At 37.7% G+C, this 18,340-nt stretch overlaps 1 protein-coding gene across 4 annotated transcripts in view; it reads right to left on the bottom strand.

Moving 5' to 3' along the window:
- Positions 1-18,340, bottom strand: part of WFS1 (wolframin ER transmembrane glycoprotein) — a 64,869-nt gene that overhangs the window by 8,805 nt on the left and 37,724 nt on the right. For all 4 annotated transcript variants that reach the window (XM_009686233.2, XM_068943405.1, XM_068943404.1 and 1 more), the window contains 4 exons: positions 8,215-8,297; positions 3,685-3,829; positions 2,701-2,871; positions 1,964-2,044 (listed from right to left, as the gene is read on the bottom strand). In XM_009686233.2, coding sequence (XP_009684528.2) covers positions 1,964-2,044; positions 2,701-2,871; positions 3,685-3,829; positions 8,215-8,297 — 480 coding nt within the window. The remainder of the gene's footprint in view (positions 1-1,963; positions 2,045-2,700; positions 2,872-3,684; positions 3,830-8,214; positions 8,298-18,340) is intronic.

Here is an 18,340-nt window from a genome sequence, read left to right as displayed (position 1 = left end):
GACAGGATCAGAAGTTTGGTCTCCAAAACAGTCTCCCCTGTCACTACTCTCTTGCGCACATACACAGGCATGTCTTTTCTACTTCTATGAAAGTTAACATAAAACCGAAATAGTCCATTTCTCCTAGGAATGTTATTTTCCGTGGAAAGTCCTACAACTTCATTCAGAAGTTATTTGTGTAACAAATATGATCCTTGAAGCTAAAGGCTGAAGTCACCCGATGAAATGTAAACCTAATGTTTCAAGGAGTTTAGACTCATCTACACCCAAATTTAGGTTAGTAAACCATGTATGATAATTTAGCTATATGTACTGTAAACTGCAGATGTATTAGTAAGTAATGTGCTGCAGGAAATTTAAAAATGCTTTTCAAGAACTGAGCTAGATTTCACGTGAATTACTGCATTTTAAGAAAATTAGATTTTTCTGATAAGTGATAAATTGAACCTTTTTAGACAATATTCTTGAAAAAGTACACACGCTGCATTTGTCTGTAATTCACTCTCTTAAAGTCTTAATTTTTAACCTGTTTTCCAGTTTTCATTTTTTCATTTATAAAAGTAGTCAGCACATCCAAGCCTGAGCAGCTTTAGTATACTATCAGTATAGAAATTCAGAGCAAGCCAGAGCAACGCTCCACACAGTTCAATATCCTGTTTGACGTCAGTGATACTTGATGCTCTAGAGGAAGATGTGTAACAGCAGTCATTTGGCTTCTGGATGAAATCCTTAAAAAAGGAAACTGAACTCCTTTATAAGTGTGTTTTGCTTTTCACTTCTAGTGAGCATGATCTTTATTATATTAACCACTTGAAACACTAATAATTCGGTCGTCAGTTCTGGTGACAAGCTTAATACTTGCGTAATACTTTGGGCAAAATTGAGATAAGAGTGTCATTCCTATTTTTTTACATCAGGTTTTGATTTGCAGCTTTTTCATATTTTTGCATGCCTATTGTTGCACTGCAAGAAAAATTTTGTACAGCTCTTCTGTAGTCTGATGGGATTCTCGTCTTGACCTTGTCTGCTAAACCAGCAAATAATCCCAATTTTAAGAACCAGTTGTGGGCCCAACCATTCTCCTCAATCTTTTAGACTATTCATGATTGGGACCTATGGCTTCAACCCTGTTCATTTTGTCCTATGCTGCTATCACGAAGAACAGAATTCTCACTTGCATTCCCATTCACAGATGATACCGTTTACACCCACTGGGTCCTTCCCCTTTCCCCAAAAGGGAATGAGGCTGCACAAAATACACAAAAGAGCCAACAATAATGATTTGACTTTTATTCTGAAGGCCTAGCCACTTGACAGCCTCTTAGATACACAGGGCTGCAGACAACTTTGTATCTCACAAAACTCCGTATAGATTTGAGTCTAGGAATCTGACCCTGTGTAAGCTGAGCAGTTTAGTTCTTCCCACTACAAGAACTGAGCTATCCCTTCACCCTATCTCTGTCCAAGTGATGGAAGGGAAATCTTTTTGTATCTCAGTTCTTGAGCAAATACGAAGAGACAAACGTTAACTATTAGAGTACCGCAAACAGAAACAAGGCAAACAAAATGAGGGACCCATCTACATTAAAAGGTTGCATAAGCGATTACCTTACTGTAATCGGAAAGCTTACTACAATTTAAAATGAAAACCTACTGAAAATGCAAAAAAGTTTTTGCTGAACAGCCTTGTGAGTTCTGGGTACAAGAAGAAAATAAGTTTGACAAATGACATGCAAACTCCTCTTAGCATACTTATCACTGACAAGTTGATTGTGATGATTGTGTACTCTATGACTTAACATGTACGTCAATTATTTACCTTGTGCATATAAATTGACGCTATCAGTTCATAGCAATCTGAACTTGCTCTACATCTTCACCCTGACAGCACAAAGCTGCTTAGCAGAACAACGCAGAAAACTAAAATCACAGTCAGAGATGGAAAGCAGCAGCATGTACTTACATTCACTGCTCACTAATCGCTCCAGCATTCTTCTCTGCTTCTGCACAGACTTTGGGACTGGGCCAGGTTGCTTCTCACCATCTGTTCAATAACAGAAGTTTATGGAAAGTGAAAGTAGTTAATTAAAGTAATCAAACAATAACTGGAACAGCATTCAAGCTACAATATCTGGAGAATGGTATTTCCTCAAACTCAAAGAGAGACAGACACACGTATAAGTAGGTAAGAAGTAGCTACAGTTTTTAATATTCCTATTACTATACTACAAAAGGAAACAGCATTTATATAGCTAACATATATTGCTGTAATGGTAGAGTAAGCCCAAAGTCTTGAAGACTGAGTCTGTAAACTGAAATATCTAGTAGAGTCATCAGGAGGGTAAGGAAAAAGGTCAAAGACAGCAAAGACATAAAAGATCATTTTGCAAGGATATGAAATATTGAATGAAGATATTTTTAATATTTCGTCATTTGTATGAGTGCTTAACTGAATCACGACCTAAAGCAATAGCTGGAAGGCCTTATGAAGTATATACTGTAACAGTCTAGAGAAAGCAGTTATTAAAGGAGAGTTAAAGTCATTAAGAGTTACTTTTTGAGTAGATCACACGTTTACTTTCATCACATGCCTTCTTATTTATAAAACCCTTCAGGTTTCTACCTGTGTTCTACCTTTAAGTTTTTATACATAAATTTAAAGTTTATATATATCCAATACCGTAAGATCAGAACACAAACCTTCATTGTCAACTTGCCCAACATTTTCCAGTAGTTCAGAAACTGCTAATTGCTTCTTCTTCTTTGGGTTTAATTTCCAATACATGACTAAAGCAGCTTTTCTCACAGCTCTCTCCAAGTCAGTCTCAGATGATAACTTTTTCACTTCTTGCTCATTCTCAGTAGTGATGCCTCAAGAAAAGGAAATACATTAAATACTATTATCCCACACTCAGGCAGAAGTGACAGACTTGCCCACAACTTATTCTTCTCAGTTTAGACAAACTTAGTTTCATTCACATCTTGAACAACTTAAGTAAATTGCTCAAATGCCCTTCTATGTCCACAGTTTATCAAAAATCAAGCTATGCTGATTAAATTGTACTTCAAACACTGTGCAAGACATACACTGTCCTTATGCCTTGTTCAACCTCTGAAGCACAACAATTCAGGCAAAAGGTGGTGCAGATATGAGTGATATGTAAAATTGTGTGTGTGCTTTTTTTTTTTTTTTTTTTTTTTTTAAAAGAGTTCAGATACTTGGCAGACAAGAGGAGACCATTACAAGCGTGGGAAGCAGCAGCAGCATGATGGAAGGTGTGAATCTTAAAGTACGAGAAGACAGCACAACAGATCAATTGGGAGAGAGGCTGGAGAGGGGCAAAAGAACGAAGTAACAGCACATAGGTAGGTGGTGTGTGGTTATATATGACCTTAATGGTCAAAGCAAAGAAGTTTCAATGAAAGGTGGGGAGGGGAGGGATGAACGTGAATTCCATGATGGAATTGAAACAAATGATTAATACAAATGCTTTTCTGAGCAGTATCACTAGAATATTTCTTTTTAAATTGTCTATTTTCACATGTTGTCAGCAACTACTCATGTAATTTTGCTATGAACATTCACACTGAATTTTCACCACTCTCTTCAGTGTTAAAACGGATAGAGTACTATTTCAAATGAAGTAGAAAGTACAAGCAAAAAAAGTCTCAGAGAACCCATACCTCTTCTGTCTGCTAGGCATCTACGCAACAGTTTGACAGCTTCTCTTCGGCCTTGCTTAGCAGCAAGGATGAGCCAATCAACTGCACTGCAATTGTTAAGTTCTTCATCTTCCTCTTCTGCTAATCTTAAAAAGTGTTTTCCCACCTAGAATAAGTGGCAAACAGAATTCCTCCAATTACTGAAATAAACTCTACTCTTCTCAGTCTCTCCCTTCCCATTCCCTCACCCTCCAATAATAGAGTAAATTCCCTCAAACAAAAGGTGAAAACATTTGCTTCCAGCACCAAGAAACATAGCTGTAAGTTGATCTTCTTGCCTCTGTTCTGCAGACAAGGATCAGTTTCCAGAATTGGAGGCAAGAGGGAACTGCAGCACAGTTAACCAGGTCAGTTAGACCAGCGAGTTAGCTGCATTAGTTTTCGGGCATCTAGCAGGATCAGGAAAAGCGACTGGTGTTTAAATGTAGTATTAAAAAAGAGCTTTTCTTGGATTTTTTTCCCTCCTGTAATACTATTCAGACAGGATCGCTAGGCTTTTTAAAAAAAAAGTAAAAATTGAGTGCAATAACTGGGTGCCAGTCAGATTCAGAAATTCAGATGAAATAAGCTGTCTGTAAAGGACCTTGACATGGATGGAGGCTTCAGGCAATGAGATGATTTACTCATAGCAGTTTAGCCAATGAAGGTCAAAATAAACTCACAATTAATTAGTGAGCAGAATAAAACTAATACTGCTTAAGCATCAAGCAATTTAACTGATACAGCCTGTAAAAATCCTTCTATTTAGGATTATAGATATTAGGAGCAATTAGCTATATTATCGTTTTACAAACCAAAAAAAAAAAAAAATCACCTTTGTTCTTCCTTCTGTGAAATTGAAATATATGGTAAATATACTTAGGCAATAGCATGAAACAATTCTACTTGGAGTACTCCACAACACAAATATTAAACAGCAGAAAGTGGCCAAAACTACTGGACATTTTATCTGTCTATCTGGAGAACCCGGCCAATGCTTTTGCTTAACCCACTGCTCTCCCTTTCTTTGTATTGTTACTTCACTCACATTCTAGGCTTACATTCTAGGTTAATGCAATCCCTTAGAGCTTCACATCTCCATAAATCTACAGTACTGTGTGCTCCAAAAAGCCTATTTGACAGCCTCTCTAAAACTTTGCTTATGATATACCATTAAGGTGGCTAAAGTAATACCTCCGAAAGATTAACAATCCACAATTCTTACCCGCAGACTAAACATTCTGCTCTCAAAAAGATTTTTTTTCTTCCATTAAAGGTTAGGTCTCCAGTCTTGCAACTGGATCCTCGCACCTAACAGCAATGCCCCCAAAACTTCTACATATATAGCTACTGGGTAGACATCATAGTGATTAAATACTTAGAACACGCAGGGATGCTATCCAAAAACACACAGAAATAAAAACAAAATTCAGACTAAGTAAAAGACAGAAATATACAATCATGAAGTCCTGTCAGACTTCAAAGTAGAATCACGTATTGATGTAGTGGCAGACGAAGAAGAGAATACTTCAGAAGAAAAATAAATTAAAGATTTCATCCTTGATACTTCAATTCCCCAGTAATTTGTCAGCCAAACTGCAGAAGTACTTCAGCCACTTATTTAAGGAAGGAATTGCTTAAATTGTTTTTTGCATGGCAAAAAACATCCTCTGAAGAGTATAGCTGCTTCTTCAGCACATTTATATTTATATTGAAACTTTGAGCAAAGCTTCAAGAATAGCAGTACTTCATGACGAAGCTCTTTCAAGTTTATAAAAAAAATTAAAAAATGACTGTGACTTTTGGTCACAGTCGTATTGCAACATAGAACAGCAGATTCGAGAATTAGCCATATTGCAGAAGGCTACTCCATAAGAAAAAAAAAAAACACAGTTTAACAGCTTGGTTTCATAATATAAATGTTTTTGGCCTAAGGTTTTTAGAGTTTTTTTGTCTTTTTCTTTTTTTTTTGGGGAGGGGGGGGGGGAAGCTCAGCATCATCAGACTTAATCATCTAAAAAAAAAAAAAAAAAAAACCTCATTAGAACACCCTATAAAAGCCAGAGTGTTGCCCCAGAATTTTAGCAACTAGAAAATATTTTCCCTTTATAATTTTCCCTTTTGATTATAAAATTACAAATTTTGTGTATGTCAAAAGTTCTGCTGGGAAAAACCCCTCCAAATCCCACAGTAACCAACATGTGAGCTTTCCATGAAACACTGCTGAAAGGTCTATCAGCTCCCTCTGAACGAGCACGGTGCAAAAGCAGTCTTGCACTGTCATAGCAAAGCTCCTACATGGAACTACTAAAACCAGAGATGGCTGCAAAGCTCTAGCCCACAGTGATCAAATGAGGAACTAATGGGAAAGATATTATCCTCAGATTTCTTTAATGCTAAATTAGGGATTCTCTCTTTTTTTCTTTTTTTTTGGGCTCCTATGAACTAAAACTTGGAAATGAAGTCATAGCTGATAATGACTTGCACAGATCTTCACACTGTACTTCTCAAAAGGTTGTTCCCTCCCTCTCACCTTGGGCTTTGCTAAGTGAAGCAATTATCTCAAGCAGTCCCCTTGCAGAGATCCTCTAGTTAAAGACACAGAGCTGTGTTTCTCCATTATAGATTTCCAGCTGTGGGTGTCTCATTTACATAAGTGCTGTGCAGTTATTTCTCAATAAAGAAATTATACAAAGCTACGGTAACATAGGTTGACAGCTACTCAGAATGCCTTTATTTCCATAGTCATTGCAAGGTTATTTTTGAATAACCTCCTAGTAATAACTACAAGCCACAGAACTGAATGATTTCTTGTGTTTGATTTTGTAATTTTTAGCAAACTATACAACAATGCCATCTCAGCTTCTCCTTCTTACTCTCACAGAAGGTAACAAATCAAAATATATTTTTCTGACTGGATTCTAAAGGGAGGTATCCCACGATAGAAAAGGATATTTTTTAAGGGTTTTTTTTTTTTTAAACCAAAAGACAATTTCTTCTCAGGTCATTAAAAATCTGATTCCCTAAAAACAAGAACTGTATTGGGTTCCTTTTCAGACAGTCAAATAAATACTAAAGCAAAATTGTGTGTTGGATCTCTTTGGGACAAGAACCCCACCATTGTGTGGGAATGGAAAGCGTATGCCGTTAAAGACCTAAAAGAAAGGAAGCGAGGGTGGAATGAATTGAGAAAGATAAAGATAAAAAAATAATTATTATTTATATGCATACAGACATATACATCATAGGCTTAGATTACATAAGGTATTTCTTACTCAACTGGAAATTATATGCCTAAAGGATATTTGTGGGTTTTGCTCTCTTTCACGTGGAAGAATAGAGCCAAAACGTGGATCTTCCGGCAGTGATTGCCTCAAAGCTAAAGCTTCATTCTCCCCAAAGCTGTTGGCTGTTTCAGACGTGAGGAATTCATTACTGCCTCGGGTTACTACTCCAAGGACAGGCTGCCCCTCAAACAGCTTGAGGTATAATGGGGGGCGAGCCTGGCGCTGCCATATTTTTACCAGCTTTAAAAGGGTTTCTTTCTTCCCTCCTTCTTTCATTAATATTTATCTGCAAGAAGAGTGGTGATCGCTGGAAAAAAACCCCAGTAATGAACAAGTGGGAGACAACAATCACTTCTTTCTGTCCTCAGAGCTGAAGCTGGAACAGGATGCTTAAGTGAGTCATTAACCAAACTAAGTGGGAATTAAAACTCCTTTAAACAGTTTTAAGCTGCTTATACTCTATCTGCTAGACCCATATACCAGCCTAATGAAGTGGATGAGGAAATAGTTACAGTTTTTCCAAAACATAAGGGAAACCGAAACTGCTAACACAGACAGGAACAGAACTGACCTTACTAATTCAAATATGTATGCCATTAAACAGCCAAATATTAGTTAATTCCAATAAACTAGGAGGGGCTTCTTTTCTAAAAGATGTGAATTCAATACAAACAGCATAATAGCAAAACATCAGTCCTCTCAACCTCCGATATCTCTGCCAATGCACCTCATAATGGCATTTTTTCTTCCACAGAGTGTAACATAAGAATCCCAATATTTTTGTAAGCAGTGAAGCACTCAACCAAGTGTTGGCTCATCTTTCTTTTAGAGGAGCAATTAGTTTTGTTCCAAAGGGAAAATTAAATCTGAGCAGCGTTCAATAGTCACTAACTGCACACCTCCACAACTGTAACTGTCTTTGGCACATGGTTAAAAAAGCAAAGCACCATGCCTTCTCCAAGCTATCAGTCTAACCCCCCCCAGTTTTGATATGCACCCTAAAGACTTAGGCAAGAGTTGGACCTGAACCCAATAAAGTTCCCAAGGAAGCAGCATTTCTCAAGGTAGGGAGGCCATCTGGTATCACCTTTCTTTGACTAGTTTAAGATCAAAAAGATACGGTTCAATTAAATATCTTTGGAAAAGATAATAGTCCTACTAGAAGCAGGCAGTATATTTTGGAGTTAGGAGTAAAATAACACTGATACAGAGCGCACAAGATTACCTCCGTTTGTGCTTTTGCTTCTCCAGCTTTGGCCCTCTCAAGCAGTTCCTCAAAAAGCACTTCAGGTTCTTCCTTCATGGCCTCTACAAATTAATTTTGAGAGGAAACTGTTTACTAGCAACGTTTGGAACTATTTTATAAACTGATGCTACATTTGACTGAAGAACTAAAAGAGCATATGTAAACATACAACATGAGGGTTTCACAAGAAATGCAATACAAACTAAGTGCAAAGTTTATACTCCACCTTAATTTTCTACTTCTGTGTACTTCCTGTTACTTGTTATTTGGTACCTGCCACAGCTGATATACATTCAGTTAGCACTTGCTCATTTACTTCCACAGGATGAATTTCTCAATAGAATTTTCATTACAGTAAATACAAACATCTACAGAACATGTGGTATGGATCCACTATTGTACTATTATTATTCTTATTCCTGCTAGTACCGCATTCAAAAAGAGCACTTGAGTTTCCTACTAGGGAGCCTGTTTATTCAGTAATGGAGCCCTTGAAGAGTTTTGAAAAACAAACCAGTCTTTAAAACGCACCCAGTATATTTGAAAGCTCAGTCCTTCAGTATCTGGAGTACACAGAAGCCAAATATGATTACACCTCTATAAAACTCATTATTTTCTATCCAGCTCTTTTTTATCTGACCTTATGCATACACAGATTTAAACAATTTTATGCTTCTTCAAAAGCATCATATTGCTCTCCTGGCCAATCATAAAGAAAAGTATTCAGATATTTATCTGATAATCAGTGCTCATAAATAATATTGTGCTGTGTGCCATTTTATGAATGAAGACCAAGTTTCATGGAAGAGCCGACGAATGCCCTAACTACAACTATTTTTTATGAGAAGACTCATTCTTCAGAATTATTTGTGAGGAATTTTAAAGACTAAAACAATAAAACTTACATGTTCCAAGTTGGGTAAACGTAAGAAAAGACGACATACCACTGATTCATAGTAACATTTTTACTAGCCAACCTAGAACTGTTGCTAGAAAGGAAGATCCAAACTCAAAAGTAAGGTCCGAAGCTTGACCCTTACCACTTTAATTCTACAAGATCAAACACACCATTACGCTTGGTGTATTTAGGGGACACAAACAGAATGAGAAAGTACGGTGAGGAAGCAGAGTTTCCAGCCGTAAGAAAGCAACCGAGAGAAGTATGCTGGCATCTGCTCAAAGTCACAGACTTCAGTCTCTACCTAATATGGGCAGCAATAACTCAAGAAACTTGGTGAGTAGCCGAGTTGGATGAGGTGTCACTTAATATCAGTTATTTTTCAGAATGTAGTAGGAGGGAAGTCGTAAACTGGATTCCAAATAATCTCCCAAAGAACAGCACTAGGTCCGTTCTTTAGAATCCCTGGTACTGGGACTACTTCCAAACAAGAACAGGCTACAAGCCAATGCTTTCATTAAAATGGATGCATTTTAACAAGAGCAAACCATGAAGCAAGAAGTTTTCCCCTTTACCACGCCAGTTTTGTCTGCCAAGCTGCATTCGGAAAAATACTAACACCACGTTATAACATATTGTCTGGCATATAATGAAAAATAATTCATTTGGTACTCCCTCTTTTCAGAAAGCTGTAAAAATATTATTGTAAAATAGGCAAACAGCATCCCAGCAAAATTAACCACTTCAACTCCTTGCCCTGATATATAAGCAAGAGCATTGCACTCTAAACAAGCAAGAAGCCTGTTTTGCAGATGGCACCGCTCACAGCGGCATACATCACTCAGGGGCTCTCTGCTAGCAATACGCAAGGAGTCACAGAAAGGAGCATTTTATTTGAAAGCAAAATATAACATGCGTCTACTCTGACTAAATGAAAAAGACTTGACAAGGCAGTACTTTTCTGTTTATTCCTGTCTGCATATTTGTTCATAAGCTTTCTTTGAATCAAAATTTCAGCAGTAGTCTTGGCTACCTGATTTTCCTTTCTGTGCAGTATTTTCTGTGCTTTGAGGAGAACACCACAAAGCTATCAGCGATGCTCTTTGGATGAGCCAGTAGTGAAGGCACCACTCAGAAGTTAGTGTTTTATAATTAAGTAGAATTTACACACAAAAAAAGAGAGAAAGCAATGTGCTAAACTGATATAAGCCCTCACAGTCAAGAGTAAAACTCAAAAAGCAAATCACTGAGCAGTCTCTCCTTGAGGAGATGGAGATGACTGTTCGAGGCTGAGGAGCCCAGCCCAGCACAACTCACTGCAACAGCTAGTGAAGGGGCTGGCATGCGTAGAAGCAACCGGCACTTTGGCAGAGGTTCACCCTTCCCCAGCAGCTACTCCTCACCTCAGCTATAGCAATAGCTGAAACCCCATTTCTTCAGAGTGATTTGGCAGCAATCTGCACAGGCAAAGCACCTCCCTCCCTCCCTCTCCAGCTCCATTTGGCACCCACAGGAGCAGGGCATGGCTCTGGCCCCTTCCACCTCTCGCTCAGATAAACGTTCATTAGATCAGAACGTTTATTAGAACGGAAAGCTGTACACCATTCCCGTTCTGTTTCCTCAACACTGGGATACAGTTACGTTACGGCAAGTACATCGCAGATCAACATGTAAAATGATTTGCTAAGAGAAGATGATATTAAAAAAAAATATTTAAGAACACGCACCCTTATGGTCCAGCCATCGCGAGCCTGGCAGAGCACAGGCAACCTTGTTGAAATGTTTGCTCTAGTGGAGCCGAGTGCCAGTGGAAAGAACTGCTTCCTGCTGTTATTTTCAACCTATTACCCACTCCCTCCCACTCATTTATCACCGACTGCCTATGTGCCATCACATAGGACCTAAAAATGTAAATGAAAGATAGCTAACTAAAATTACGTCAGTGGTTTGGTTCTGTAGCTGTAGGGCAAGGGTGAAAGAGCTGATTGTGATATGTTTCGGAGATCAAATGTAGAAAAGCTTAGTTTCTTAGTGTTCCCATGGCTTGCAGTATTTTTCTTCTGCTTGCTTGTGCAACTGTGTTGCTCCCACATCCATTTACTTCAAAATATTTAGAGGCATCTTAGGAGGTAACGTGCAGTCAAAAGTGTGTTTTAGAACAAGGATGGACAATACAGACACCTTCCTTCAATTCAAGTGAAAACTGGGAGGACAAACACCGCAAGAGTAAACAGGCTAAGTGATGATCTTACAAGTGATCGCCCTTGTTCTTTAGCATGCATTTAGTTAGAAAATCTCTTGATGTGTATTCCTCCCACATAAAACTACTGCAATTGAAAACGCTGTCAGTAGAAGCTTTTATTTTCCAGCTTTGCTAAAAACTGATGCCTTTTTAATGTCAAGTTTTGTATTCAAGACAGAGTAAAAATCTCCAGAAGAGAGTAACATTCCTTTTACAATGCTTCATAACTTCCTTTATGACAATTAAAATAGACTTCACTAGCCGTTGTGTGCCGCTGCATTTACATAAGTCAGTGAAGTCTGTCAGTTATTCAAGGTTCACAAGCACTACAGTCATTCAAATCAAAGTATGCAAGTGAAAGCACACGAACTATACGTGGCCCTTCACATTCATATAAGAAGCAAATTAAGACAGGATGGTGAAGTAAAAGGATGGCTAGGACTTAAGATTTGGTTTTAGTTCTCACTCTGCCACCAAGACCTTGTATGAACCTCAGTACATCAGCAGGCTTCTATGTGCTTCAGTTCCTAATTTACAAAACAAGTTAGTTATGTCTCTGAGAAGGTAGATCACTCAAAAAATCACAAATCACTCCAAGGATATTCGAACAATGACATTATTCATAAAACTCAAGAACTTAAGATATGAACTGATATGGTACCCTTTAATTTTCTCACTTCTACTCCAAAAAAATAAATATAAAAGTGATGAAACCCAAGCTGGAACATTGTCACTTCATCTGCATGTCAACCCACTACAAAAGTTTCCTTGTTTTCCTGTAAGGTACAGTATCTATTGCAATAAGAAATTAATCACACAAGCCAGCATTATGCTGGCTTATCTACTGTATCCACCTCCTCCTATTTTGTGAAAAAACTTCTTCTATAAAAGCAGAAACTGTATAACTTACTGAAAAATGTGCACCTTCTCTAAAAATATAAGTTTTGCTCAAAATATGAGTCCCTCTGATTTATCCACCTGTGCCTACCAGTGCGTGGCATCTCTTCACCTCCCTGTACGTGTGCACAATTAGGGACACAAAAAAGTGGAAACAAATATATAAGTGATTTCTGATCTGCAAAGGATGTAGCAGATGTGTATTTTCTAATCTGCTACTTTTACATCCTCATACTACAGAAGAGCGTTTAGGTCTCTAAAGGGCTGCAGAAATATCCAATATCCAGGTTAGATATCTAAACATTGCATTTGAATGTTAATAAAATGCATTTTAAGTGACAGCTTTAAAACTGTTTAACAAGTCTCAACACAATGAAATCCATGAAGGGCTGTATGCATTTCATATTCATACACAGCATTTAAAAGAGTAAGCTAAAGCTGCATATCATTAGTTGATAGGTTTTTAAAGGTGCTTTAAAAACCTATTATACTGTAATTTTCATTTGCCAGTGAAATGTATGTTTTCCAATTCCAGAAAAGACTGAAAATATAGAAGTAAATCTGAACACAACTGTTTAAATAGTCAGGTTATAGATAGGCTGACAAATACTGAAAACTACTATTTAGCTTTCAAAACTTTATACATTAGTTTGCATACTGACTACACGAATTAAGATTCCAATTTGGAGTCTACCCTTGCTGTCACAGGCTTAAACAGGAATTTACTATTTATTTCAGCAGAGGCAGGCACTTTTACTGCTTCTATTAGGCTTGGACAGGAAATGTTCCAAAGAGAAATATTTCAATTTTAAAAAGAATACTAAACATCACCATCTTAGGATGCAATTCTTGCCCCCTTAACTCTGAAATTTAGCAATTCACATTCAATAATGTGATTATCCAGTGCGTTAATCCATAGTAGAAAATTAGTCCAGGCGAGATTTTTAAGCACTGATATCTCTCATTTCTACTTTAGAGTTGCTAAAGGAAGACGTATTACTGATTAACATGCATAAGCCCCATCTTTGGAATACATCAAAAGGTAAAAACAACAACAACCAAACAAGAACCGTTCAGCGTTCATATAAGATTTTGAAGAATGGGCTTACAGAGCGTAGAGAGGAAATCTTTTCAACGCAAAAGACTTCAAGGAAGGCAAAAGTTGGCCATGGCTGTGATGCAGCTTTCTTCACAATGTCCTAGCACAAATCAACAGCAGATGCTATATATCCTTTCCAATGACAGCTGAAATGCATCATCTGTGAATTACTGTAGTTGAGCTGACTTGTTGCGAGGTTTCTGATGTTACGTGTAGCAAGTGTTTTACATACAGTTTAGACAAACAGGGTTTAAAATACGGCCATTTAAAAATACCAACATTACTAATAGCCCCATCAATACACTGTTTATGACACTTTCATTCATGAATTCCAAAACATTTAAAGGTACATAAATAAAATCTCTTTCATTACCTATGAGGATTAGTTATACCTGTACATATATACAGCAGATGTCATCCCACTCCCCGCAAAACAGCCCCAATTCTCTGGAGTTCCCTTCTGACTCCTAGAAAACTGTCTTTCCTCAACAAAAGAGGTTTTAAAATTCCTTCATGCAGAAAGAGACAACAGAGTGCACACAGAATAATAAAAGTGTTTACTGATGTACTTTCCTACAACGTAAACATAGCATACACATTACAGCTCTCAGGAGAGTGGATTTACCCAGAACAAGGGAGTTTTAGCACCTCATCCGCTATTATCACCCCTGGCCAGGTGCAGAGCTCTTTCTTCTCCCCAGTTAGATCATAGCTACGTCAGCACCTGAATTTTCCAGGTAAGACAGGAGAGAGAGTGTGAAGAAGGAATATCAAAGCCAGAACACAGTATTTTAAATGATTACTATTATATATTTCTTTAAATTACACATACCCTTTCAGCTAAAGGTCTTACTTGTTCACATAGGTCCACGGGCCAGTCACAAGGGACAGTTAAGTTGCTATGCACAATAGATCAATTTTTACACAAATATAGGCCAGGCACTTCCAAGTCCTCCGAGCAGTGGAAACTAATGAGGAACAGGATAAAAGGAAAACTGAAAGCAGTTTCTCAGACAGGAAGCAATAACGAAGCCAAAGTATTCATTTGAAAGATGTAAGTTTAAAAGAAATTATAGGTTTTTACAAGTGAATGCTAAAGCTGCAGGGAAATGCGACTGAAGAAAAGATTAGCGCATTAAGTTCAACACCCACACTGAGTGTATGAAGGAAGGCGTACACGCTTTACATGATCACGACTACGAGCAGTCATTTGGGCTCAGCGAAGAAAGCGACAAGGACTTGCAGGAGGAGGAGGAAAACACTCATGTGTTTGGAAGAATAAAGGATTTTAGATGACAAGATACGAAACAATTTCTGGATTGGCCTTCCCATTTCATTATTATGGGCAGAGTTCTGAAGTGACTGAAAATAGTAAGAATTAGGTGTATGCACAACCCAAATGTTACATTCAGTCCTAACCACTGGTTACACACTTCCAAGCTTACTGAACACATAGCTAGAAAAATACATAGGCATTTTTACCATTTCATGAGAAAATCTGGCAGTTGTAAAAGCTGGAAATTGTGATCAAGGTAGCCTAGTAAAGTGGGCCAAACAACGATAAATAGTGAGTTCCCTAGTATCTGGAATTTGATTTTGCAAATTTTAGGGTTTTTTTTTTTTTTTTTTTCAATGTAAGATTTCAAAAGCAGTTTCCTAAATGTTTTGTTTGAACAAACATGACAAAGACTTGTTGTGAAAATCAGAGCAGCAACAAGGTCAGAAAATAATAATAATGACCTCAACTATCTCAAGGACAGAAGATGAGAGCGCAATATTGTATTATCAGAGATTCAAGCACATACATGCCTATCAAAATAAAAGCTTAGGAAGACCTAAAAACAAAGCCAGCATGAAAAGAGGAGGAAACAAATACAATAATACACAAAACTAATAAAAATAAAAGTAAGAAGGCATAATTCAAGAAAGCACAGTCATGCCAAAATAAATCAAACCAAAAAAATAGACACCTGCTGCCCCCCAAGTTTAAGGTTATATTTTAAACACACACCATGACAAGTCAAGAGAAACAGGTCAGAAAGAACAACCTAACAATCTGATGCAGGATCTGTTACAACTTTTTATGCCTTTTCCAAACATTTAAGCAACAAGTAAGCTTATCAGGGAGATAACAGGGCCTATAAGTAATTAAAGTACAACTGAATACTTAGAAAAGAGAAGACCACAGTAAAAAAACCTGAACAATTTACTAAAAGATAGTTTTCTCGTGGCAACTAGTGGCATGGAGAGTCTCCTGTGCAGGAACTCTTCTTTCTTTCTTTGAACGAAAAGACTTTGGAAGAAGAATCTCAAACTTAAAACATCGTATTTTAAAAAGAAGCTATGGATTCTTTAAATTGTATTTATTCAAGTATTTACTCAAGTGTTCTAATGGACTAAAGCGTGTTGAACTACCTACTGTGGTGTGTAAACTCTCACTTAAAACCTGAGGAACGGAAAGCTACAAACGTGACACTGGAGAAATTCATGATAACAGAGATCATTAAGTTTGATTTTCATACAGGGCAAAGAGGTAGACGAAAAAGAATTTTAAGTCCCTGGAGGGGACAAAAAAGATACACTGGGGAAAGTCAGTAAAGCTTTTGTGTAAGAAGCCTTAACGTAAGACCTCACTGAAGGAGTCAAAAGGTTTGCAGACAGGCACATCAAGGTTGTACTTATATCTCCAAAGCTTCTGAGTAAGGGTTCTTTAGAGGACCTTTGTGAGAAATTAGAGAGAGGAGTGTTATATGGATAAACAAGAGATGGAAAAATAAAAAGAATGAGAGTAGAAGTGCATAGCTTTCAATCTCCCTAGGGAAAGATGATCAGTTTAGACTTACAAGGATATGCGATATAGCCTATATTATTCAACACATTTATAAGTGACACAGAAAAAGCAGCAAAGTCTGAGATGCCAGTTTGCTGATGATTCCGTTATTCAGAGAAAAAAAAAAAAGAATGAAGAGTACAAAAACGCAGAAGGATTTCATAACTGAGTGATTAAATGATGAACGGGCACACGAAATTCAGCGCTGGTGAGCATAAACAAGAAAAAGCCATCCTATCCCTGTGATACACAGTGAGAAGCTCTAAGGCAACTGTTACCACTGAAGAAGTGACACCTTGGAGTCATAAAAGTGTTTTATGAAAACAGCAGTTCAGTGCCAGTAACACACTATTATTCAGGACTTTTTTCACCTGGAGGAAAAAAAACTGAGGAGAATATGCTAGAAGTCATAAAGAACGATGAAGAGCACAGAGAACATAAACAGAGCGACTACTCAATATCTTACCAAATACAAAAAAAAAAAAAATCAAAGGGCATCAACCGCCACAAGCAGTCAGCAGGTTAGGAGCCTTCCCAGAGGTCAATGCCAAATATTCACATAAGCTTAAAAAGCAACTGGACAAACCAATAGTAGAAGAGAAAATCCAGAAAGGGCTACTAAACAAAGACCTCACCTTTGGGCCAGTAAATCTCTAAGCTTTGACGTGTTAAAGAAGAACATTCTGAGAAGGACAGCTATCTTCGAGCATCTTTAGCATCTCACTAAAATGTGAATACAACCAAATTAAGGAGATTAACATCGCGTTTAGGAAGAGCTCCCCTGCTCTAATAGGCACGCTGTAAAAAGTAGCGCACAGTTATCTTTTCTCACAGAAAAGATAACAGGCATTTTTTACTGCAAGAAGTCACTACTGAGATTCCCCAACAGGGATAACACCAAGCATTGATACTAACTTCTGCAGTCCTTCATGCAGATTTTACAAACAGTAACCAGAATACTACTCGAGGTAGGGGAGAAGAAAAAGCAAGACAGCATCCAGAGGCAGGATAACTGCGTTTCATATTTTTAATAGCTTTATCCAGTAAGGTCTCTGCTTTCCTAAGTGGGTTTTGCACTGATTACAAATCGCAGGATGTCTAGCATTTCCCTCAGTTCCATGCTATTAACTGACAAGAGTAATTTACGTTTGATGAAGAGTAGCATGGAATAAGCTTTCATCTGTGGATTTTCTCAGCAGCTAAATCACTGAGGGGGCCAGGGAGTCATCTTTGGCATTAACTCCTCTCCCGCACTTGAACAAGTTCTCCATATACCATGAAGTGTACTGATGTCTGAATTGATCTGTGTCACATACTGCGCTGCACTTTCTTGAAGCTTCAGGCCTGCATCACTTTACTGCTTTGGGATTCTTTATCAAGGCGGCCTCGTTGAGTAGAGGCTGAAAGGAAGCGGAGACTGAGTTACAAAGAAAATTACTGTACTTTTACTTTGATAGCATTATCAATACGAACAACCTATGCTCACTGCTGAACTCCACCTCCCCAATCATTGTCCATAGAAGGAGGCTAAACAAATAAATATATAGAGAGAGGCAAACATAATATAGAGAGAACAGATACAGCATTAACTACTGTCTTTGAAATAGAGAAAGTCATGGAAGAGGCTATGATGAACTTAAAACTGGATATTTATTTCATCTTTTATGTCTAGAGAGTTCTGTAGTAACATCGCTCAGAAACGCAACAGGTAAACCTCGTCTGATACTTAACATCGAGATAATAAAGGCACCTAAATAATACTTACAGAGAGCGCCAAACTGTTCTCCTACTATAATAAGTACTGTAGCTCAAAAAAAATATTGTTGTGCCAGAAGTTTCAACAGGGAAACTAGAGTTTATACTAAACTGTAGCCATCTCGCTCAGCATTGGCTAGTCCTAGAAAAAGGAATTGCCAGCAGCAGCCCAAAAACATGCTATAACATTCATTTTTCTTGGAGAAGTTGTGCTTAAGGGCCCCCAAATACATTCTATCCCTTGGATTTCAGGGCTTTCTACAGAATAAAGCTAAGATAACTAAATGGGAAAAGGCACTGTCTCACTTTTTAAAACTAAGCATCCAGGAGCTAAAAACAACCCACTCGCAGAAATGGTGTATTTGCGGTCTGCTTTGAAACACT

Source organism: Struthio camelus, chromosome 4 (genome assembly GCF_040807025.1).
Source record: "Struthio camelus isolate bStrCam1 chromosome 4, bStrCam1.hap1, whole genome shotgun sequence".
Taxonomy (NCBI): Eukaryota; Metazoa; Chordata; class Aves; order Struthioniformes; family Struthionidae; genus Struthio; species Struthio camelus.
Note: the sequence above shows the minus strand (reverse complement) of the source record. Positions and strands in the feature narration are given on the sequence as shown.